Source organism: Aethalodelphis obliquidens, unplaced genomic scaffold, assembly GCF_003676395.1.
Source record: "Aethalodelphis obliquidens isolate GAN/ISIS:26980383/991018 unplaced genomic scaffold, ASM367639v1 scaffold78, whole genome shotgun sequence".
Lineage (NCBI taxonomy): Eukaryota > Metazoa > Chordata > Mammalia > Artiodactyla > Delphinidae > Aethalodelphis > Aethalodelphis obliquidens.
Genome location: NW_020838022.1, coordinates 5,887,312 through 5,912,159, shown reverse-complemented (window position 1 = coordinate 5,912,159; position 24,848 = coordinate 5,887,312). Strand labels below are relative to the sequence as shown.

Genomic DNA, 24,848 nt, shown 5'->3' with positions numbered 1-24,848 from the left:
ATTTCACATCAAACATAGGGATTCAGAGACCAGATCTGGTCATTGGCAAAGCAAACTCTTCTTTTGGACCCCACGGTGACACGGGGGTGGGAGGCTAAGGGAGTCTAGTTCTCAGGTAAGTGTCTTCCTCTCTTCCTTCCTTCCTTCTTTCTTTTTTTCCTTCCTTTAAATTTCTTTAAATTATAAAAGTAACAGATATTCATCATACAAAACCAAATTGCATGTAACTGTATGAGGCATAAAGGTCCTTAATCTCTACCCTCCCCTTCTCTCTTTCCCTTTTCTTTCTTTCCTTCTTTCCTTCATTTTTTAAAAAAATTATGGGAGTAATACAGGTTCACTGTAAAGTAATCAAGCAGTACAGAATGGTATGAGGCATACAGGAAACTGATTTCATTCCCATTCTTCCTTCCTATCTCTCTCGTCCCCTTCCTTCCTGTTTTCCCTCCCTTCCTCTTTCCCTCCCTTTCTTTCTCCTTTCCTTCAATTTTTAAAATCACATAGGTAACGTATGATAATTATAAAAGAATCAAGCAGTACAGAATTGTATGGTATGTAAAGGAAAAGTCCTCAGTCCCTGCCCCCTTTACCAACCTACCTTTTCATGCCTGATAGTCACAGAGACTTACCTTATTCCTTTCAATGACTGCATAGTATTCTGTAGTGAGAATGTCCCATGATTTATTTATGGGGTGTGAGGTAAGTTTCTGAGACATACCGTGAAATTGTTATAAAAGTTTAGAGGAAATTCAAGAAAGGTATAAATTAGATTGTTTGCTGCTGAAAATTCCATTTTATAGATAGCAATCATATTCATTTCTATAGCCCTTTATACTTTGAAAATTGCGTTTGAAATATAACTTCATTTGATCCTCTTTTATAGCAGTTCTGGGAAATAGGCAGATTATTATCTCTATTTTTACAGATAAGGAAACTGAGGCCCAGGAAAATGAAGGAACAGCAATATGGTCTCAAAGCTAGTTACGGATTCGCAGTCTGTTCCTCTTCCAGCACTGGAAGTTTAAGCTGCCTTTCATCTTGCAAGTTATAAAAGATTTAGACATCCCCTTACTTCTAAGCTCGTAGTTTAGAAAATCCATCCAAGTCATACAAATTCCCTTATTATTCTAATGAGAATGGCAGTAGAACACTTGGTAAATATGAAGAGGTTTATTAATGGCTGGCGCTCATAGCAAGCCCAAGACTCATTTGGTTTCCTAATTGGCTTCTGTTACTTTAAATGTAAAGTGAGTCTATTCACTCCAAACCCTGCTTAGAAGTGGAAAGAAATACAATATGTTGCATTATCCTATAAAAAAATGTTTAAATCAGTAGTAAATCATTCAGAAGTGTATTTTATTTAAAATCAGAAAATACCCATCAGCATCTTACTGCCAAGCTTCTGTAATATGTTTCCATAGGATTTGTAGTTTCAATACCGTTTTGGTTGGAGAAAGGGGGACTTCCAGTGTGTTTCCCAAATAAGTAGCTTTAGTTACGATTATTTAAGGAGAGAAGGTGGATAAATGTAATGAGGTGGTCAGGTTTCTCTAAACAGGTCTGCTTTTTAAAAATAGCAATGATTTGGGAATTCCCTGGTTATCCAGTGGTTGGGACACTGTGCTTCCACTGCAGGGGGCATGGGTTTGATCCCTGGTAGGTCCCACATGATGTGCAGCATGGCCAACCCCCCCCCCAAAAAAAACAGCAACAACAAAAAAGATTAAAAAATAGCAATGCTTTGATGAGTTGCTTTTGTTAATAAGATCTTGCATAATGCTTCCTCCAAAAAGTTTAGGATCATTAAAACAGCAAGTTGTTGGGTTGAAGTTGTGTGCATTAATGTTGAATACATCACATTTTGTAATTATGCATTTAATGGCTGCCTTCCCCTCTGGACTAAGTGCCTCATGAGGGCAGGAGTCTCTGTCTTGTCTTCCCAGCACTGTATTCCCAGTGTACAACACGGTGTCTGATACATAGTAGACACTCAATAAAATGTGTTAAACGGATATGCAAAAAAATCAGTCGGTGAGGTTGCAGCCAGGCTGCATAACTCAGGCAAGGGTCTATACTGTGGCTGCTGCCATGGCTTTGAGCATGAGGAAAAAGTCTTGTGTGGGATGCGAAGGAAAAGTATAGTCACATGTACTTGGAGATCGTTTGTTCTGAATCTGAACTGGGCATATTTCTGACTTTTTGAACGCAGGTTTAGACAATGAAAGAACACATCATATATCAGAGGCTTTATGGAACCATTCTCATGTTGAGTTTTATCTTTCTCTCAGGTAAGAAAATGTATTCTTATTATCTTTTTCAATATCTCATGGACAGTAGATTACCGAAATAAACCATTTGAAAAATTGCTGGGCTGCCTCTCAATGGCTTCCTGTTGGTCCATATGGCTATAGGACAAGCTGGAGCTTCAGCAAGTGAATCCACCCTCTCAGGATTCCCTGTGACTGGTGGAGAACTGGCCCCAAGTAGACAGTAGCTTGGACTACTGCTGTCTTTGACATATCTTAATGAAACTCTGACATGCCATTTGGTGGCTAATACACACCTAACATAAGATTTGGGTTTTCTTTTAGGCTGTTTTCTCTTATGCATAATGCTTTATTTAAAGCTCCCTGGAGCATTATGATATCATCTTTCTGTCTCCATGATAGATATATATATAGATATATAGATATATATATATATATCAACAATCATAGAGTATAGACAGGGAAGCTGAGGTGTGATGAACAGGCATCTGTTCTGGGAGGCCCAGCCCTTGCCTAAACTCTGATCAGAATGGAGATATCTTCTGTCTTTGTTTCTATTCTGCAGCAAATAGATGATGGAGACAGTTGAACCGAAGTAGCTGGTAATTTGGAGACATAAGAACGAGGTTGTCTTGGAAGACTGCAATCTTGTCCATGTTAAGTGAATTCAGTTGGTAACATTGCTCATTTAGCACATCAGTCTTTAGCTAAAAGGCCATACATGCCAATGAGGGACAGTTCCTTGATGAAACAGAAGTGGGGTTTGATTTGAGTGGCCCTCAGATTTGAGAGCTGATCTTCTGGAAAAATACCAAATCATCATCGCCATCAACAACAAGCACTGACTGTGTGCAGAGCCTGACGGGAAACCATGTTTCTTATCATAAAGCTTGAAATGGGATCTAGGGGGCACAGTGGCAACTGTGTCGCCTGGCCTTGACTACCTGCTAGGATGTTGATTTCTCTTTTCCCTGACTATTTCCTCAAAGGCAAGAAACTGTGTTTCCTCGATTTCTTTATCCAAAACATCCGGCACAGGTCTTGACACACAGCTTGTCAGTACATATTTGCTGATTTAATAAATTAATGCAGTTTGAAATGATAAAACCTTGAACACCTGTACGGTGGTGGTGTATGTGACACAAACTCTAAGTGGATTTGTGTGTGTGTGGGCAGGGCATGGGGCATGGATAAGAGGGATCTAGGAATAGAGCGATCTAGAAGTCTTTAGTGTAGTCATGGAAGAAAAAGTGGAAGAGTGTGTGATACTGGAAGGTTAGAATGGGTTTTGTGAGGAATGTCATTGGTCAATGGAAATTATGATAGATGTGCAGATTTTAAACCTTCAAATCCATGGGGCAAGGCAGTGTTTCTTTTAGGTTATTAAACAGTTTTCATTGTCCTTCAGTTGGTGAGAAAGTCATCATTTTCTTCCTGGAACAAAAATTGGTTCTTGAAAAAAATAGTATGACTAAGGTTCAGTCCCCTTCAGGCTCCAGAAGTCACCAGCCTCCCAACTGTGAGGGTCATCGTGGGAGACAGGGCGAGGGCCAAGCCTAGATCAGGCAGAGGGTGATTCAGATGCTGTCGCTGGACGAGGCCAGAGTGTGGAGCAAAACCATGCCCATGGAGGAAATACCAAGGGTCAAGAAGAAGAAATCAAATCATTGTAAAGTCTAAAGGTGAGAGCAGTGCCAGAAAGAAGGGAGGAAGACTGAGGTCAGGAACTGAATAGTTGCAGAGTGGAGCGGGGGAGGGAGGAAGAAAGGGTAGAGGTAAGGAATAAAACAGAAATAGCCTCTGGGCTCCCTGCTTTTATTCTTGCTCTGCGATAGCCTATTCTCAACACAGCAGTCAGAGCCATCCTTTGATGTATTAAGTCAGATCAGTCACTCTTCTACTCAAAACTTGCCAATATGTCTCCATCACAATTAGAATACAATCCCAACTCTTTAATTAGCCCTAAAAAGCACTGCGCTATCTGGTCTCAGGGCCTCTTGGGCCTCGTTTCCTATGCTTCCTCTCCCTCTCTCTCACTCCAGACACACCAGCTTCCTTCCCAGTCCTTGAGAATGGCAAGCATAGTCCCACCTCAAGGCCTTTGCGCATACTATTACCCATGTCTGGGTCACTCTTACTTCACATCTCTGTAACCCTGACTCTTTTTCATCTCCTAGGACTAAACTAAAATGACTCTTCTTCATAAGTTTTTTAAAATGTGTATTTATTATTTTTTTTTTGGCTACTCGACTTGCAGGATCTTAGTTCCCCAACTAGGGATCAAATCTGTGCCCCCTGCAGTGGAAGCATGGACCTCTAACCACTGGACCGCCAGGGAAGTCCCAAATAACTCTTCTTCAGAGAGGCCTTCCTTAACTATCTGATTGAACGTAGACGTTCCCGTTCCCCTCATCCCTGCCCCTCACATTATCTAGCTCATCAGCCTGTTAATTTCCTTCCGAGTACTGTTCACAATTTGTAATTCTCTCTCCTTGTTGAGTGACTGCCTCTCTCTCTCTGGAATGTTAAACTGACGAAGGCCAGGGACCTGGTGTGGACATGTGTTCGCTCTATCACTGCACTCCAACACTGCCATATAGTTGGGCCTCAGTGATCATCAGTGTCAAGTAAATGAATGTTCCAGGGTACTTCTGGCTTTATGAGTAAGGGCATCCATTTTGTTGGGTGAGACATGGGCCTTAGGCCCAAGTTTTGAAGGAGCAATCTCATTACCTTTGTGAGGGTAATTCCTTTGCCTCCCATTCCAACAAGAACTCTTGGCAGGCCACATGCGTGGTCAGCAACCTGGGTACTGGAGGAGAGGACATGTTGGATAACTCTGTAACTGGTGACTGGTGAGAGAAATGAGGCTCAAAGTTGGATGCTTCTATATATGGCAGATCTGGTTTTTTGGTTTTGTCTTTTTTTACATTTGTAGAGGGAAAAGTTATTCATTGATGGTAGGAAATTTTTTCCATATACAATGTTTCAGGCTTAATATATCATCTGTTTTTATTAACTAATTAATTTTTATTGAAGTATATTGATTTACAATATTATATTAGTTTCAGGTGTACAACATAGTGATTCAGTATTTTTACAGATTATACTCCATTAAAAGTTATTACAAGATAATGGCTAGAATTCCCTGTGCTATACAATATATCCTTGTAGCTTATTTCGTACATAATAGTGTATACTTTTTAATCCCCTACTCCCTTATTGTACCTCCCCCCTCCTTCCCCCACTGGTAACCACTAGTTTATTTTCTATACCTGTGAGTCTGTTTCTGTTTTGCATATACATTCGCATTACATTTTAGAGTCCACATATAAATGATATACTGTATTCAGTGTCTGACTTATATCACTAAGCAGAATATTCTCTAGGTCCATCTACGTTGCTGCAAATGGCAGAATTTCATTCTTTTTTATGGCTGCGTAATATTCCATTATATAGATATAGATATAGATATCACATCTTCTTTATCCAATCATCTGTTGATGGACACTCAGTTTGCTTCCACATCTTGGCTATTGTAAATAGTGCTGCTTTGATTGTTGGGTGCATGTATCTTTTTAAATTAGAGTTCTCATTTTTTCCAGATATATACTCAGGAATGGAATTTCTAGGTCATATGGTAACTCTATTTTTAGTTTTTTGAGGAACCTCTATACTGTTTTCCATAGTGACTGCACCAATTTACATTCCCACCAACAATGTACAAGGGTTTATCTAAAGATTAGTTGGTTACTCACAAGACAAGTGGGAAGTATAGGCAATAGATGGCAGTAGCTGTGGGCCTCTGTGGTTGTCCACAGGTTGGCCATGGTGATGTGGGTAATGAAGCTTCCCAGTATCAAGCATGAATCTACTGTATCTACTCAGACAGCCATGGGTCTGCCAGCACCTGGTCTACCAAGTGTTTCAATGCTCCTGGCTATTCATTTGCAAGGATTTGTGATACTAAGAGCCAGAAGAGCCCTTTTATGAGTGAGTAATGACATCTCCTAGTTGAGGCAGGCATGGTGTGCCCTTGGCAGAATGCTTACCTTCACAGTGGGCAGATTCTCTACAGGATTGAAACAGCCAATGACTCCGGTGGGATCCATCCCCAAATCTGCTCTGCCCCCTCTCCCTCCTTGAATAGAAGGTATTGCCAGGTGGTTAGCTGGGCCTTGAGCCTTATGCAGTATTATGAGTTGAATTGTTTCCCTCCCACAATTCATATGTTGAAGTCCTAACCCTCAGCACCTGAGAATGTGATCGTGTTTAGAAATAGGGTCATTACAAATGTAATTAGTCAAGGAAAGATGGAGTCACATTGTAGTAGTGCGGAGCCCTAATCCAATATGATGGTGGTCCTTATACAAAGGGGACATTTGGACACAGACAAGCACACAAGGAGAAGGCCGTGTGAGGATAAAGGCAGAGATGGGGGTGATGCAGCAGAAGCCACGGAACACCACATATTGTCAGTAAACCACCAGAAACTAGGAGAGAGGCCTGGAACAGATTTTTCCCTCAGAGTCCTCAGAAGGAAACAACCCTGTTGACACTTTGACCTCAGACTTCTAGCCTCCAGAGCTGTGAGACAATACATTCCTGTTGTTTGTGGTACTTTGTTACAGCACCCTAGCAACTATTACACTCAGACTCTGATGCTCAGTCAGGTTCCCTGGATCAGAACTCTTGGGTAAAGTAGAGGAAACAGGTCACCTCATGGGGGAGAAACAGTGACCAGATCATGCCCACAGTGCCTGACCAGGGGTAAACCTCATTCGTCCACTCCTCCTAAGACGATGCAGGGCAGTGCACCTAGAATCTCAGTCCCCTAACCTTTGAAATACTTTCACATTTCAAGGAGAATCTTTGCCAAGAGAGGACAGGAAAACAAGTATAGAATATATCTGATGATTACTAATGCTGCCTCAGAAAATAAAGGGACTTTACTGAAAAAAAATCATGCAAATTATCTATCTCTTAGAGTTCTAAACGTTTTATTCACTGCCTTTAATTTAATTTAATTTATTTGTTTGTTTGTTTGTTTATTTATTTATCGGCCACGCCTCGCAGCTTGCAGGATCTTAGTTCCCTGACCAGGGATTGAACCCAGGCCATGGCAGTGAAAGCCTCCTAACCACTGGACCCCCAGAGAATTCCCTCACTGACCTTTATTTTTTTTTCATGGTCCAAGTATGTGGTGATTTTTATTAAGAGCAACTTTGGTTCTAAGAATTCCACCCTCAATTCTGTAATGCTTTCCTTTAAAAACAATTATACAAGAGCAAATACAAAAAATCTTAAATTATGAAAACAAATCCATTAAGGCTCCCTTTATATATATTATATACACTCAAACAAGTCAAGATTTTTCAGAGTAGAAGAATAAAGTCAAATGTGATAGCTTAGAAATCAACACTACTTTACGGTGACTAGAAAACACTGAGCTATTTTAAGAAAACCGCAGAGTGGAAAAATGGAGCCATTTTTGTCAAAAAAGTGGCTCAAAGCACTGCCCATGAGTCCTAGGGGTTTGGACTGTACAGTATTAAAGTGTGAGGGGAGAATGATGCCTTTTTAAACTCAGGCTTATGAGCTGAGCTGATCTGGCAACTACAAAGAGCTTCTCTATCTGTACGTTCCACTGTTCACTGAGGAGACATCAGTGAACACTGATTCAATTCAATGAACACTTGACACAATTTACAAGTCTTTTGGCCAGACCTTGGACTACTAATCACTAATAATTTTGCAGATTTGCCTCACTGACTTTTTTTTTTTTTTTTTTTTTTGCGGTACACGGGCCTCTCACTGTTGTGGCCTCTCCCGTTGCGGAGCACAGGCTCCGGACGTGCAGGCTCAGCGGCCATGGCTCACGGGCCCAGCTGCTCCGTGGCATGTGGGATCCTCCTGGATTGGGGCACGAGCCCACGTCCCCTACATTGGCAGGCGGACTCTCAACCACTGCGCCACCAGGGAAACCCAACCTCACTGACTTTTAAAATGGATGTATTTGTTACTTTTGGGGTCTGATGGGGAGAGGGAACTATCTCCTGATCTTTTGCCAAAGGTTCTCTAAAACAGAGGGCAGGGCACAAGTTCAGTCTGTAGTTCAGAATTTGTCATCTTATGCCAGATGCTTCACCCACAGCACTGATACTTTTGCACAAGGGACAGCCCTCCATATGCTCACCTGTCAGCTTCCAACTCAGTACCCTAATAATAGGGAACAATGATTATATTCAGTAAATAGCAATAAAGTACCTACTACGTGCCAACCATTATGCTGAGCACTGGAAACTGGCAATAGTGGCCAAGACTCCAGTTATACTACTGCCCAGAAAATCAGATAATACAAAAGTTGGAGCATTCTGGGAAAAACTGGCATTGTTTTATGCTCAGTGAATTCAATTCTGCTTTAAAAATTGCTTAAACTTGGCATCCTCAGGCAAAGCAGCTTTAGAATTTAGCAAAAAGCAAAATAGAATGACATCTTGAGTGAGTATTATGGCAATATGGCAAGAGTATTATTTTCCCTCTGGCTCCGCCAGAGAAAGACCTGGGGCACATTCTCTTGCTATATCAATCTGCTAGAGAGTTATAAAATGGTAGCTGGCATATAAAGATATCATGAGAAAAGAAAACTACACACCAATATCCCATATGAATCTAGATGCAAAAATTCTTAACAATATACTGGCAGACTAAATCCAGCAGCATATTGAGGATTATCTACCCTGACCAAGTGGAATTTATATTAGGAATGCAAAGGTGTTTCAACATATAAAAATTCATCTACCAATGTAATACACTACATTAATAGATTGGAGGGAAAAAACATATGATCATCTTAATTGATGCAGAAAAAACATTTGACAAAATCCAACACCCTTTCATGATAAAAGCACTCAACACTCTAGAAATAGAAGGAAACTTCCTCAAGCTGTAAAGGGCATCTATGAAAACCTAATAGTGAACACCATACTTAATTGTGAATAGCTAAAATCTTCCCCTAAGATCCGGAACAAGACCAGAATGCCCACTTCTGCCACTTCTATTCAGTATTGTGCTGGAAGTTCTAGCCAGAGCAATTGGACAAGAAAAAGAAATAAGACATCCAAACTGGAAAGAAAAAGTAAAACGATCTCTGTTTGTAGATAATACGATCTTACACAAAGAACATCCTAAAGAATCTGAAAAACAGATGATTAAGTTAACAAACAAATTGCAGGATACAAGATCAACACATAAAAATTAGTAGTACATTCTATGCACTAACAATGAACAATCTGAAATGAAGTTAAGAAATAATTTCATTTACAATACTTTCTAAAAGAATAAAATACCAAGGAATAAATTTAACCAAGTAGGTGAAAGACTTCTACACTCAAACCACGAACATTGCTGAAAGAAATTAAAGAAGACCTAAGTAAATGGGAAAAACCCCATGTTTACAGATTTAATATTAAGATGGCAATATACCTCAAAGAGATCCACAGATTCAAGGCAAACTCTATCAAAATCCCAATGGTCTTTTTTAGGGAGTTCCCTGGTGGTCCAGTGGTTAGGACTCAGTGCTTTCACTGCCATGTGCCTGGGTTCAATCCCTGGTGGGGGAACTAAGATCCCACAAGCCGTGCAGTGTGGCCAAAAAGAAAACATTTCAATAAATAAAAAAAATTCCAATAGTCTTTTTTACAAACATGGAAAAGCCAATCCCACAATTCACATGGAATTGCAAGGAACACTGAATAGCCAACACAACCTTGAAAAAGAACAAAGTTGGAGGACTCACACATCCTGATTTCAAAACCTACTACAAAGTACAATAATCAAAACAGTGTGTTATTGGCATAAGGATAGACATAGATTAATGGAACAGAATTGAGAGTTCAGAAAGAAACCCATACATGTATGGTCAATTAATTTTCCACAAGGGTGCCAAGACCATTCAATGGGGAAAAATAATCTACTTAACAAATGGTGATGGGAAAACTGGGTACGTAAACATATATGCATGTATACATACAAATACATGTAAACACATGTAAAAGAATGAAGTTGGACCCCTACTTCACACCATATATAAAAATTAACTCAACATGTATGAACAATCTAAATGTAAGAACTACAACTATAAAACTTTTAGAAGAAAGCATAGAGGTAAATCTTCATGACCTTGGATTTGACAGTAGATAGATTCTTAGAAATGACACCAAAAGAACAAGCAACAAAGGAAAAAACAGATAAATTGGACTTCATCAAAATTAAAAACTTTTGTGCATCAAAAGACACTATCAAGAAAGTTAAAAGACAGCCTACAGAAAGGGAGCTATATGCAGGTCATATATCTCATAAGGTCCTAGTATCCAGAATACATAAAGACTGCTTACAACTCAACAATAAAAAGACAACCCAGTTAAAAATGGGCAAAGGGGGCTTCCCTGGTGGTGCAGTGGTTGAGAGTCCGCCTGCTAATGCAGGGGACACGGGTTCGTGCCCCGGTCCGGGAAGATCCCTCATGCCGCAGAGCGGCTGGGCCCGTGAGCCATGGCCGCTGAGCCTGCATGTCCGGAGCCTGTGCTCCGCAACGGGAGAGGCCACAACAGTGAGAGGCCTGCGTACCGCAAAAAAAAAAAAAAAAAAAAAAGGGGGCAAAGGACTTGAATAGAAGATATGCAAATGGTCAACAAGCACATGAAAAGATGCTCAATGTCATTAGTCGTTAGGGAAATGCAAATCAAAACCACAATGAGATGTCACTCACACCCTCGAGGATGGTTATAATACTAATTTTAAAAAAAACCAGAAAACAACAAGAGTTGGCAAGGAGGTAGAGAAGTTGGAACCCTCATATGTTGCTAGTGGGAATGTAAAATGGAGCAGCCACTGTGGAAAACAGGTCAGCTGTTACTCAATAAGTTAAGCATAGAATTACTATATGACCCACTCCTAGGTATATACACAAAAGAAATGAAAACATGTGTTCAAACAAAATGAATAACATGAATGTTCATGGCAGCACTGTTCATAATAGCCAAAAGGTAGACACAACCCAAATATCCATTAATAGATGAATTAATTTTTAAAATGTGGTATACCCATATGATGGAAATTATTCAGCCATATAAAGGAATGAAGTACTGGCACATGCTACAACATGGATGAACGTTTAAGACACTACACTAAGTGAAATAAGCCAGACACAAAAAGCCACATTGTATGATTTCATTTATATGAAATGTCTAGAATAGGCAAATCCACAGAGACAAAAAGCAGATTAGTGGTTTCCAGGGGCTGATGGGAGGGGCAGATGGGGAGTGACTGCTTAATTGGTACAGGGTTTCCTCTGGGGGTGATGAAAAGTTCTGGAACTAGATAATGGCGATGATTGTACACCATCGTAAATGTACTAAATGCCACTGAATTGTACACTTTAAAATGATTAAAATGGTGAATTTTATGTTACGTGTATCTTCTCGATACAAATACAATGATGCCTGGCACTCCTGGGGGCTGTAACATAGTCGTTTAAATGGGGTTTATGATAAGGTTTTCCCAACAGGGAAAACACTTATGTCATAATGTTCAGTGAGGAAAGCAGGGTACCACATTTTTCATACAATATGATCTCAGCCGCATAGAAACAAGCAAAACCCATGCACAGAACCAAAACAGCAAAAGAAATATTGTAAAATGTTAATGGTGGTTGTCTCTGGGTGGTGGAACTCTGGCTGAGTTCGTTCTCATCTTTTTACTTTCTAATACTTTCCATTTTTTTCTTTTAAAAAGCATGTACAGTATCACTTTTATAATGGAAAAAACACCTCTTTTTTTTTAAAGTGGGGGAAACAATACATGTAATTTAAAACAAAAGGAAACAGAGGATAGAGGCGAAGAGACACAGAGGATGGCCAAATCAATTGCTTCAGGGGAGCAATCATGCAATTTGAACTTGAAAATTGCCAGGGAACAGATGGCAGCGTTCAAGCAGACATCTGCAATGGATAGTTAAATCATATGCAAAGACACAAGTGGCTTTTGAAGTGGGCCCTGGAGAGGCCCGCCAGAGAACACTGGTTGCCTGGCCAAACAGAAGGGCAAAGCTTCTGTCCCAACTCATCACAGCCCGGCCTCCTCCAAGCCCTGCTCAGGGCCTGGAGGCTGCAGCAAGGGCTCAGCGCAGACGTGCTTGCACGTGTGAGGGCGCAGAGGAGGTTGTGGAAGAAGAGGCCTCTAATAATGACAATGGCAAACACGGCAGCTGACATTTACACGGGGCTTCGCAGTTTATCAACTTTCTCACAAACGTGACCTAAACATTAGTTATTGCATCAGTTTGTTAGTTACTGCATCAGCTTTCATAACGTCCCTACTAGGTAGGTAATTATTACTCCCATCTTACCATGGAGGAATGAGGTTCAGAGAAGTGACGTGAGTTTAACATACATATAGTGCTCACTGTATGCCAGACGCTGCCTTAAAAGCTTTCACATGGGGGGGGATAAATCAAGAGTTTGGGATTAACGTGTACACGCTACTATATACACATTACTATTATATATGTAAAATAGATAGCCAACAAGGACCTACTGTACAGCACAGGGAACTATATTCAATATCATGTAAGAACCTATAACGGAAAAGAATCTGTAAAAGAATATACATATTATATATATATATATATTATATATGTATACATAATATATATGTATATCCAAATCACTTTGCTGTGCACCCGAAACTAACACAACATTGTAAATCAGCTATACTTCATGAAAAAAATTTTTTTAAATTTTAAATGCTTTTACCTGCATTCATTTCCCATGTTCACGCAGCTAGGAAGGGGCAGAACTGGGACTTGAATCTGGCCTTTTTGGATTCCACTACACCACACTTCTGCTCAGATCTAAGCAAGACTTACCTCTGTCTGCAGAACCTTAAGGATGGCCACAAGTGGTTTCTATCTATCTGTCCTATGTATCTATGTATGTATGTATGTATCTATCTACCTATCATCTATCCATCCTTATTTTTCTGATTATAAATGGAACACATTGTTTATTAAAAAAACGCAAATATTACTGAAATAACATAGAAAGTAAAAATCTCCCTAAATCTCAAACCTGAAGATACTCATTCTTATCTGGAGTGTATTCTTTCAGATTTTTTTCTAGTGTATGCCGGCACACACATTTTTCTCTTATTCTTGAAATAGGATAATACTATATCTATACTTATGTAACTCCCATTTCACATAATAGTAAACCTTGGAAATCTCTCCATGACTCTATACATCTACTTTGTTTGTTTTACTATTCCAGTGTATAGAGGTGACAATTAACTTCTTGAGACATAGAGATTTTCCTCTTTTTTTCTCAATTACAAACAATGCTGCAATACATATTCTTGTACTTGCAGCTTTGTACACATGTATGTTTGTCTAGAATAAATGGATAGAAATGGAATTGCTGGGTCAAAAGCATATGCACAATTATGTACAATTAAAATTTTCATAGATATTAGCAAATTGCCCTTCAAAAAACAAAAAAGACAGACTGTACTAATTGTACTCGACCACCAGCAGTGTTTTAAAGTGACTTGTTTCCCCACAGGCTAGTCAGTACTAGATATGCTCAATCTAAAGTGTTATCATCCTAAAAGGCAAAAAATGGTATCTTATTGTTGTTCTAACTTGTGTTTTAAAAATAGTGAGAGCCCATCTTTTTATATTTCTGATTTAGTTACTTGCTTGTTCATGTCCTTTGGCAACTGGTTTTATACTATCATACTGCAGGGAGCAGAGGCCCTTGTAGAGCATGTGAAATTATGATACATTCTCTTTTAAGGGACAAGTAAGCCCTGGAGATTTATGTTCACCATAATAACCATTCTTAAGTCTTGTATTTGATGTCATTTTGGAGGGCTGGACAGAGAAGCAATGTTAACCAACCATAATTGAGACTTGGGTTTCGTAGTAATTATTGCCGTGTGGGATTAGCTCTTAATTCATTAGCCACATGAAAGATGATGATACTATAATCACATAAGCCAAGGACAGAAAAGAGCACTTGCTCATCCACCATGAATGGTTCAGAAATAGCTCCCTGGCAGGTGGATGCTATGAGTTCTGGCGTATGGTTCTCTGTGTGTGTGTGTGTGTGTGTGTGTGTGTGTGTGTGTGTGCAGGCGAGTATGTGTAGGCAGACATGTATTTATTTGCTTTTGGAAGATAGTCAGTGGAGGAATGGAGGGAGAGAATTCTGTAGGGCTAGGGAGTATCTAGAAGCTTTCATATGGGGACATCTTCCCAAAGCAGGGAAGTTGTCACTTCCTGCCAGCCTGTGTAGTGTGCTGTTACAGCTGTCAGTTCTAGAGTGGCGGTCCCAACATTACACCCCTAATTCAGAGAAAGGTTAACATTCCATTCTGCCATAAAGCTCTTTTTGCTTTGTCTTGGGCTATGCTGGGAGTGGAATTAGGTTGATGTTCGGCAAGCCTCAGATATTTGCCTAGTGCCCCGGGTTGTGAGGTATGCGGTGGTGATAGTATCATGATTCATTAATAGCTACCTATGAAACAAAGGGCATACTCAGTTTATACTTTCATAGATATTGCCAAATTGCCCGCCAAAAGACTGTACCAATGCGCATGTCCTTCAGCAACGTTTGAGAGCACACATCATGTCACTTAATCTTCAAACAATCTTGTAAGGACAGTAGGTAGGGGTGTTATTTGGCGTAGACTATAGTGGTGGCCCTGGGTTGTGCATTCATGCAACACTGTGGCCCTGAATTCCCATTTTACTGAAGCAAACGGTGAGGCATCTGGAGGTTAAGTCACTTGCTCAAAGCGACCCACCTGATGAGCGTCAGAGCTGGGATTCCAACCCAGGTTGCCTGACTGCAGAGCCAGTGGTAACCAGGTACGTGGCCATCTCGAGCCTCTTAAAGCTGCAGCCCCCTTAGTGAGGAAATGGAAGGGAGGAATCAGGATACACTCCGGGCAGCGCCCTTTCTCCCTTTCCTGAACGCAAACGGAAGCCCTGCAACTTCAGCGTTGTCCATCCTTCAGGCCCCTGTCAGTGCCTCAGTGAGAAGCCGTCTCCAGAGACAGAATAAATCAGGTAATTTGGCTCAGGAAAAGGCATTGGAGAAATAAACTGCTGTTGCACCGTGAATATAAGAAGGCAGTTAGGTAGATGGAAATAGTCATCTTCTGATTATATGAGTGAGGATTATGTGCAGCAAATTTTAAGTCCAAGCTACCTTTTCCTTGGTCTCCCCCAACCCCACTTCTAACCGCCCCCTCAAAGTGTTCAGTTGGTGTGTGCTCTGGGAACACTAATCTAACTTTTCTTATTAGCCCAGGCAAAATATAATTAGGAAGAAGCTCTTCTGCCAAAGTCAAGTCACATGCTAACGTCAAATAGAGATGATTTTTGTATATCAACTATTTTGGCTTACTTGCACCGGTATTGACTCATAATAGTATTGTATAATCTGGATTTGGCTCTATGGCTAAAAAAGATGTTAAAATGGATTTTTTTGTTACAAAAAATTTCATTTGTTTTCTCTTTTCCCTTCCCCAAATGTGGACAGATGCACTTTCACTAAAAGGAAAAAGGTTGGATTTTTATGACGGAGCTGACACATATGTAAGCCTGACCAACACCATTCCTGAACTCAGTCAATTCACAGTATGCATTGACCTGAGATTTGTGGGTGCCAGATCAAGTGACTGGATGGCCTTCTCCTATATTACTAAAACTACTCTCCTGGGTAGAGGAGACATAGACCTTGGACTCGCAGGAGACCATCAGCAGCTAATTGTGTACAACTTGGGCAAGACCTTTTACATCCGTTACCACCTGACTCCATTTCAGTGGCACACAATATGCTTGATATGGGATGGTGTGAAAGGCAGATTAGAGCTCTTCCTGAGTCAAGAAAGGATACTGGTAATGATGGATCAGCCACAAAACCTGGCGCCTAATGGGACTCTGGTTCTAGGACATTTTCGCAAGAAAGTGGACGACCATGTTAAAGGCATGGTTCCTAGGTTCACCAGCAGCTCGTACTACTTTCAACTCTGGGACCACATCCTGGGAAATGAAGAGTTTATGAAGTGTTTGAGCGGAAACGTGGTTAGTTGGGAAGAAGATGTTCGGCTCATCAACAAGATCATTCCAACCGTTGACATGAGAGTGCGCTGCGGTGAGAAACTGATGAATTGTCTTCCTTAGCAAGGGTAGTGGTGGTGCAGAACTCTTCTGCTCGCTACTATAAATAACCCAGTCCTAGGCCCAGGCTCTGTCTTCCTCAGAGGGGCCCAAGGTTGCCACAGTTTTGTCGTCTACTTTTTAACGTAGAGCAAATAGTACTTTTTGTCTTGTATTTTGATATGATTTCAAACTTACAGAAAAATTGCAAGAATAGGACAAAAATGTTCTATATATTCTCTACCCAGCTTCACTGTTACATTTTCCTCCTATGTTTTATCATTCTCCCTCTCTCTCTGTCCCCTTCTCTTTCCCCACTCCATACACTCTCTCTCTCTCTCTCTCTCTCTCACACACACACACACACTCACAAATTGTTTCTTAATAATTTAAGATTAAGTTGCAGACATAGGGCCTCATTTCCCCTAAATATCTCAGTGTGTAATTTCCTGAGAATAAGGACATTCTCTTACATAACCACAGTACAGTTGTCAAAATCAGGAAATTTAACATTGATATGGTACTAATATCTAATTCATAGTCCATATTCAAATTTAGCCAATTGTACTAATCATTGCTCTTATAGTTATATTTTACTTGCTCCAGGATCCAATTCAGGATCATACATTGCATTTAGTTATGGTGTCTCTTTAGATTCTAATCTGGAACAGACCCTTAGTTTTTCCCTGTCTTTCATGATGCCAATTTGTCTCAATACTGGTGACGGTAACTTTGATCACTTGATGCTAATGATGATAGTTAGATTTCTCCACTGCAAAGTTACTCTTTTTCCATTATAATTGAGTAATTTCCTGAGAGATATTAGGAGGCTATATCAATATCCTGTTCTTATCAAACTTTCACCCAGTAGTTTTATATCTATCGACGATTCTTGCCTCAATCACTTATTACTATGATGATTGCCAAATGACGATTTTTAGAACTCCATCATTTTTCTACATTTATTAGTTAGTATTCTATTGTGAGGGAGAGTGTTCTCTTCTACATTTACTTATTTATTCCTTCAGTTGTTTATATGTTTATATCAGCATGAATTCATGGACTCTTAGTTTATTCAATGGGTTACAATCTGTTGCTGTCATTTATTTTATTGCTCAAATTGGCCCAGATTTGGCCAGTGGGAGTCCTTCAGTCTGGCTCTTGTGTCCTTTTGACACATTCCCATTATTTTTCAAGCACTTCCGTACTTTCTAGCACAACAAGATGTTACAGGCTCATCTTGTAGTCTTCCCACTCAGCCCAAGAATCAGCCATTTTACCAAAGAGCCCCAGTCCCTTTTAGTGGGGAATGATATTGATAAACCAATTCATTTTTCTTTTGAGAGCAATGACGTTGTGGGAGAACTGTTAGATGGAATTCTTGTAAGAAAAATGGGTTTTTGGAATTACACATGTATTTCCTTCCTTCTTTCCAGTTTTTAGGAGGAAATATAAGGTTGTTTTTCTCTGTCCAACCCCACTCTCCCGTCAAATCCAATCTTCTCCATTGTCAACAGCTGCAGTCCTGAAGCATGGGTAAAGTCACTGATAACAGCATCAAGATAGAATTTTTTCTCATTTCCTGAAATGTTCACTTATTCTTAGAGGAATAGTATTTACTGTTCTTATGGATTTGGGAGGGGGTAGCGAGGGAAGGGGGGCTAGATCCATGCCTAATAGGACTCCTGCAGACTATGGAGATAGGTTTTCACCAACGGTCTGGATGCTGTTTGAGTTAATGGCAGAGGGTTTCTGTGTTTCTTTGAGCTCAGACTAATGCAGAGGAACAGGAAAGCCATTCCTTTGAGCTACTACCTGAAGGCATTTGGTTTTTCTCCTTTCTGAAGGCTTGAAAATGAAAGAGAAAAGTCCTAGCTGGCTCTGATTACAAAAGCGAGCTAGTAGGTTAAGCCTGAACAGCTCACTCAAAGCAGTTTAAAGTAACTTTATCATTGATGGAAGGAACCAGAAGTATGGCTCTATTAAATCCATATGCTTAGCAGTGGTCTTTGAAAACCTAATCTGGCCAGTGAATTGCCATGGCCTTTCATACCACTTTGCTGGTAAATGACTAAATCTAACTGAAGTGATAAAGTGTTAGATGACCCTCATTTATTTTGCTCTTTTGTACACTTTTTAATGTACAATCTATCCTCTTGGTCTGATTAAGTCTTGGTGGGCATAATATACAAATAATCCAATACAACAAACAAGCCAAAGAAAACATAACCTAAAATGACAATCAGTAAAAGGAGTAGAACATGTTATTTCTACTATTCAGGTTCCTTCAAATGTTCTTTCCAAACCTTAGACAGGGTTTCCTAACCTGAGGTCCAGAATGGCCTTGACAGGTGAGCAAAGCCCTTGAGATGGTACGCACCATTCTAAAAATGCAAGATGAATTTTTTCCTCCTGAGGACAGTCTATAGTCTTCATCATATTCTAAAATAATATAATCGCTGCCTTTTACTAGGTCCTTGCCGTGTGTCAGGCACATTATGGATGAAGAAAGAAAGCCCCTGAGAGCTTAAATAAATTGCTTAAGGTCACCCATCAAATCAGTAGTGGAGCTGGGATTTGCACAAAGATCTGTCCTGTTGCAAAGCCCATTCTTTTCACCCCACACACCTTGCAGGACTGCCTCGAAGGAGTCTGTGGCCCCAAAACGGTCATGAGCCACTCTCTTAGAAGCTTCCTTTGAAGAGAATTGCTGGTGATGTTAATCCACCTGGGGAAATTAAGCTACCAGCTATGGTCGCTGCCTGTTCACCCCTGAAGGAGCTGTAACACCATAGAATTTCTTCTACCTCCATCTTGCTGTCTGACATCTGGGGAAAATGAAGGCAGTTATCTGAATAGATAGGAGTGGTTACTACATGTCTAGCTTCAGCTTTTGCCTAATAAATTGCTATTTATGGTCCATAGAAGGATTATGACCTTTCAAAAATAAATTTTAATGAACACATGGCTAGGTTACAATTCTCAATAAATCTATTTACACATAAACTATATATGTGTATATTTATATATTCATGAGAACAGGGCTTTGGGGGAACATTTGCCGAAAACCATGAATGCTACCTGGGTTTAATAAACAAGTATTCACTGTAGTTGGAGATGTCTCAGGAGTATTTAAACAGTGCAGTGATAAATAATAATCATGGCAAAGGTGCTAGTCACTAGTAATTTAGTTTTGGAGTAGTTTTTAAGCCTTTTTTTTCTTTATTAAAAAAGTTACAGGGCTTCCCTGGTGGCGCGGTGGTTGAGAGTCCGCCTGCCGATGCAGGGGACGTGGGTTCGTGTCCCGGCCTGGGAGGATCCCGCGTGCCGCGGAGCGGCTGGGCCCGTGAGCCATGGCCGCTGAGCCTGCGCGTCCAGAGCCTGTGCTCCGCAGCGGGAGAGGCCACAGCGGTGAGAGGCCCGCGTACTGCAAAAAAAAAAAACAAAACAAAACAAACAAAAAAAAGTTACAAATGCAATAAATGATTGTGAATAAAACAAACTCAAACAATGCAAAAATACGTGAAGCATAAAGTAAAACCTACCCTGAGTCCTCTCCACAGAGGTGTCTATTTTTTTTTTAGAATTTTTTTTCCTATGGATTTATAATGTGTGTGTGTATGCATGGGTGTGTATGGATGTGTATAGTTAAAAAAATAAAAATAATATATGCATATGTACATATAGGTTTACAATTTGATTTATTTTAACTTAATATTATCATGGACACATCAGTAGGTTTATAACCAGCTCATCCCTTTTGGGGCTTCATATATCCATTTATAGATGTACTATAATTTATTGAACTAACTCACCACGGTTGAGCATTTAAATTGCTTCCAAATTTTTGCAGTTACAAGTAACGCTACAATGAATTTTCTTGTACACACATCTCCGTATACATGGGCTTGTAATTTCATAGGACACATTATTAAACGTACAATTTTAAGAGAAAAGGATATAAGCTTTTACAATTTAAGTTGGTTTACCTTTTTTGCTAGTTATTTTATTAAGTTAACTATTCATTAAAATTGATTTAGTTTTTACAGTAAAAGTAATAGACATGCATGGTTAAAATTCAAACAATGCATAAAGATATAAATTAAAAGTCTCCTTTCTCTTCAATCCCCTTACCCCAAGTGCTTCTCTCTAAAAGTAATGATTAAAAAGTTTTTATATACCCTTGCAGAAACAATTTAAAACTTGGGTTTGTGTGTAAATATTCTTTGTTTTTCTTTTTCTCAGTTGGGATCATCATCATAAGCATAGTCCTCTGTATCTTTTTTTTGCATTCGATAGTATATTTTGCAGATATTTCCATATCAGAAAGTATAGACCTACCTGACTATTTTTGGTGTAGGGGTTATGATAGAGCTATGCTATAATTTATTCAATGATCTTTCTTTGAAGGACTTTTAAGTTGTATCCAGGTTTTAGCTGTGACAAAAATCTAATGTATTTTTAAAAGGTATGGATGGTGACTGGAATTTCTTGATGTGATCATTAGGGACTGATGAGAAGCTAAAATTCCTCTCTAGGTAAATTGAGAGTAATTTCCTAATCTCAGCTCAGACACATGATCCAACAAAGGATTTGTTCTGATTTCCTAAAGGTATGTAGATTAAATCACTCTTAGTTAATGCATTTGAGAAATCCCTTCTTGGGAAAGAATGAAGTAACATGAATTGAGTCCATTCTGCAAAATCTACCCTGTATCAAAACATAGGGTCCCTGTGTGTGTGTAGCTATTGATTTGCTAAGATTTATTAATTAATCTAATGCTCCAGCTGCTTTGAATTACTTTATGAACTAACCATTCTTAAAATATGCAGAGATTGACTATATAGTTTATGTACTTTCTAAGGCCTTTGGCCCACTATTAAGCCTTCTATCCAGTTATCAGCTCTGATAGGAAAGGTTTCATTGTGATGGGCTCTTCTAGCTAATAGGCAATTTGGTTTTGCCCCTGTACATCAGTTCTCTGTGCTATCCTCATTTTTCATCACGAAAGATAAGCAAGAGCTGTTTGTAGTTCATTCAAACCTCCTAATTTGTAGTCTCCTGCACAGGGTGACATTCGCCTATGGATTCAGAGATGGAAGCTTCTAGCCTGTCTCTCTCTCTATTGCAGGATTCATTTTTCATGTCCTTGCCTGGAAACTGAATACAGACAACATTTTGAAAACAATTTTTTTTTCTCATCATGTTAAAGATGCTCATTTCATATTTTTTCTACCCCACAGGCAGATGTGTCTGTGACAGTTTCTGGTCACCATTATCTCTCACAAATCTAATAAACACGCTCTGAATTATATTTCCAGAGGTCGTGATTGAAAGAAAAATCAGATGCAAAATGTGGGCTCGAAAAACGCAAAGATTTAATATGAGGTGATATACCCAAATCACAAGCAGAATTCGGTACCTTAGCAAATGTTCTACTTAATATTCTGTTGGCAGGTACATCCGCAACAAAATGCCTCATAAATATGCAGCTACTCTATACCTCTGTTCTCCAGCTCCCAATGATTACAATAATACAATTTGGTCTAAAGTGAAGGAGCAAATGGCAATTAAGCCCACAGGCCCCTGCGAATTAGCATGGATTATCACCGCTTTAAAATACAGAGACAGCAAAGCTCATGCAGATCACTTGTGCAAGTGATCACTTGTTCACAAATGGGAACAAGATGAATGCGGCAAAACATGTTTGTAAGCCCTTCAAAGATGGAGGCCAGACTCCGTGGCTTCTGTGGTCCCTGCAGTACAAATGGACATTCAGTTATCATTCAACTACCTGCACGGTGTGGGCTTTTGCATTTGCTTCTTTTAACTTGAATTTTTATTGAGATAACTGTAGATTCACATGCAGCTGAAGATCTCTTGTACACTTTGCCCAGTTTTCCCCAATTGTACCATTTTGCAAAACTATGGTATAGCAACCAGAATATTCACATGGATACAACCCACTGATCTTATTCAGATTTCTCTAGTTTTACTTGTACTCATTTGCGTGTGTGTGTGTATTGAGTTCTATACAGTTTGATCACCTGTGTAGGTTTACGTGTCCACCACCACAGTCAAGATACTGAATGGGGGCTTCCCTGGTGGCGCAGTGGTTGGGGGTCCGCCTGCTGATGCAGGGGACACGGGTTCGTGCCCCGGTCCGGGAGGATCCCACATGCCGCGGAGCGGCTGGGCCCGTGAGCCATGGCTGCTGAGCCTGTGCGTCCAGAGCCTGTGCTCCGCAACGGGAGAGGCCACAACAGTGAGAGGCCCGCGTACCGCAAAAAAAAAAAAAAAAAAAAAAAAAGATACTGAATGGTTTCAACACTGCAACCATCCATGGTGTTGCCCTGTTATAAACACGCCCACCTCCCTCCTTCCCTTTTCCCCCACTTCTGCTTCCCACATCCCTAACCCTTGACAACTACAACTAATCTGTCCCCTGTTTGTAAAATTTTGTCATTTAAAAAACGTTAATAAATGGAGTCATGAAATATGTAACCTTTAAGGATTGGCTTTTTTTTCCACTTAGCATCATTCTCTGGAGAGTCATCCAGGTTGTTGTATGTATCCATAGTTTGTTTCTTTCCATTGTAGAATAGGAGTCTATGGCATGGATATATCACTGTTTGTCTAGCCATTCACCTCTTAAAAGGCATCTGGGCTGATTCTAATTGTTGCCTATTACCAAAAAAAAAGCCTGCTATGAACATTTCTGTACAGGTTTCTGTGTGAGAATAAGTTTTCATTTCTCTGGGATAAATGCCCAAAAGTGTAATGGCTGGGCATTATGGTAGTTGCACATTTAGTTTTATATAAAACTGTCAGATTGTTTTCCAAAGTGGTTGTGTCATATTCTGTTCCACCAGCAAAGTATGAGTGGTCCAGTTTCTCTGCATCCTTGCCAGCATTGGGTGTTGTCACTATTTTTCAATTTTACCCATCCTGGTAAGTGTGTAGTGATTTTCATTGTGGTTTTTTTTTTTTTTTTTCGGTAGGTGGGCCTCTCACTGTTGTGGCCTCTACCCTTGCAGAGCACAGGCTCCGGACGCGCAGGCTCAGCGGCCATGGCTCACGGGCCCAGCCGCTCCGCGGCATGTGGGATCTTCCCAGACCGGGGCACGAACCCGTGTCCCCTGCATCGGCAGGCGGACCCTCAACCACTGCGCCACCAGGGAAGCCCTTCATTGTGGTTTTAATTTGCATTTCCCTGATGCCTAATGATGTTGAATATCTTTTCCTGTGATTATTTGCCATCTGTATAACCTCTTCAGTGAACTATTCATGTCTTTTACCGATTTTTCTCTCTTTTTTATTGAAGTATAGTTAATTTACTATGATGTGTTAGTTTCAAGTGTACAGCAAAGTGATTCAGTTATACATGTATATATTCTTTTTCAGATTCTTTTCTATTATAGGTTATTACAAGATATTGAGTATAGTTCACTGTGCTATACAATAGGTCTTTGTTGTTTGCCTGTTTTATATATAGTAGTGTGTGTATGTTAATCCCAAACTCCTAATTCATTGCACATTTTTTCATTGGATTTTTTATTTTTAATGTGGAGTCTTGAGAGTTCTTTATATATTCTAGTCCTTTGTTGGATATATGCTTTGCAAATATTTTCTCCTAATCTGTAGATTACTCTTTTATCCTTTTCACGTGGGCTTTCACCAAGCAAAAGCTTTTAGTTTGGGTGAAGTACAATTTATTGATTTTTCTTTTTGTGGATCATGCTTTTGGCATCAAGTCTAAGAACTCTTTGCTTGGTGTTAATTTGTATCCTCCAACCTTACTGAACTCACTTTTAAGTCCCAGGAGATTTTTTGTGTTTTAGGTTTTTTTAGGTTCCTTGAGATTTTCTACATGGACAATCACATAATCTGCAATGCCTTTTTTTTTTAACATCTTTATTGGAGTATAATGGTTTTGCAATGGTGTGTTAGTTTCTGCTTTATAACAAAGTGAATCAGTTATACATATACATATGTTCCCATATCTCTTCCCTCTTGCATCTCCCTCCCTCCCACCATCCCTATCCCACCCCTCTAGGTGGTCACAAAGCACCAAGCTGATCTGCCTGTGCTATGCGGCTGCTTCCCACTAGCTAGCTATTTTACGTTTGGTAGTGTATATATGTCCATGCCACTCTCTCACTTTGTCACAGCTTACCCTTCCCCCTCCCCATATCCTCAAGTCCATTCTCTAGTAGGTCTGTGTCTTTATTCCCATCTTACCCCTAGGTTCTTCATGACCTTTTTTTTTTCTTAGGCTCCTTATATATGTGTTAGCATACGGTATTTGTCTCTCTCTTTCTGACTTACTTCACTCTGTATGACAGACTCTAGGTCTA

At 39.9% G+C, this 24,848-nt stretch overlaps 1 protein-coding gene across 1 annotated transcript in view; it reads left to right on the top strand.

Moving 5' to 3' along the window:
- The first annotated feature begins 2,218 nt into the window (after positions 1-2,218).
- ADGRG4 (adhesion G protein-coupled receptor G4) overlaps positions 2,219-24,848 on the top strand; it is a 71,304-nt gene continuing 48,674 nt past the window's right edge. The window contains 2 exon segments of the mRNA XM_027092461.1: positions 2,219-2,288; positions 15,872-16,486. Of these exon segments, the coding sequence (XP_026948262.1) occupies positions 2,219-2,288; positions 15,872-16,486 (685 nt within the window).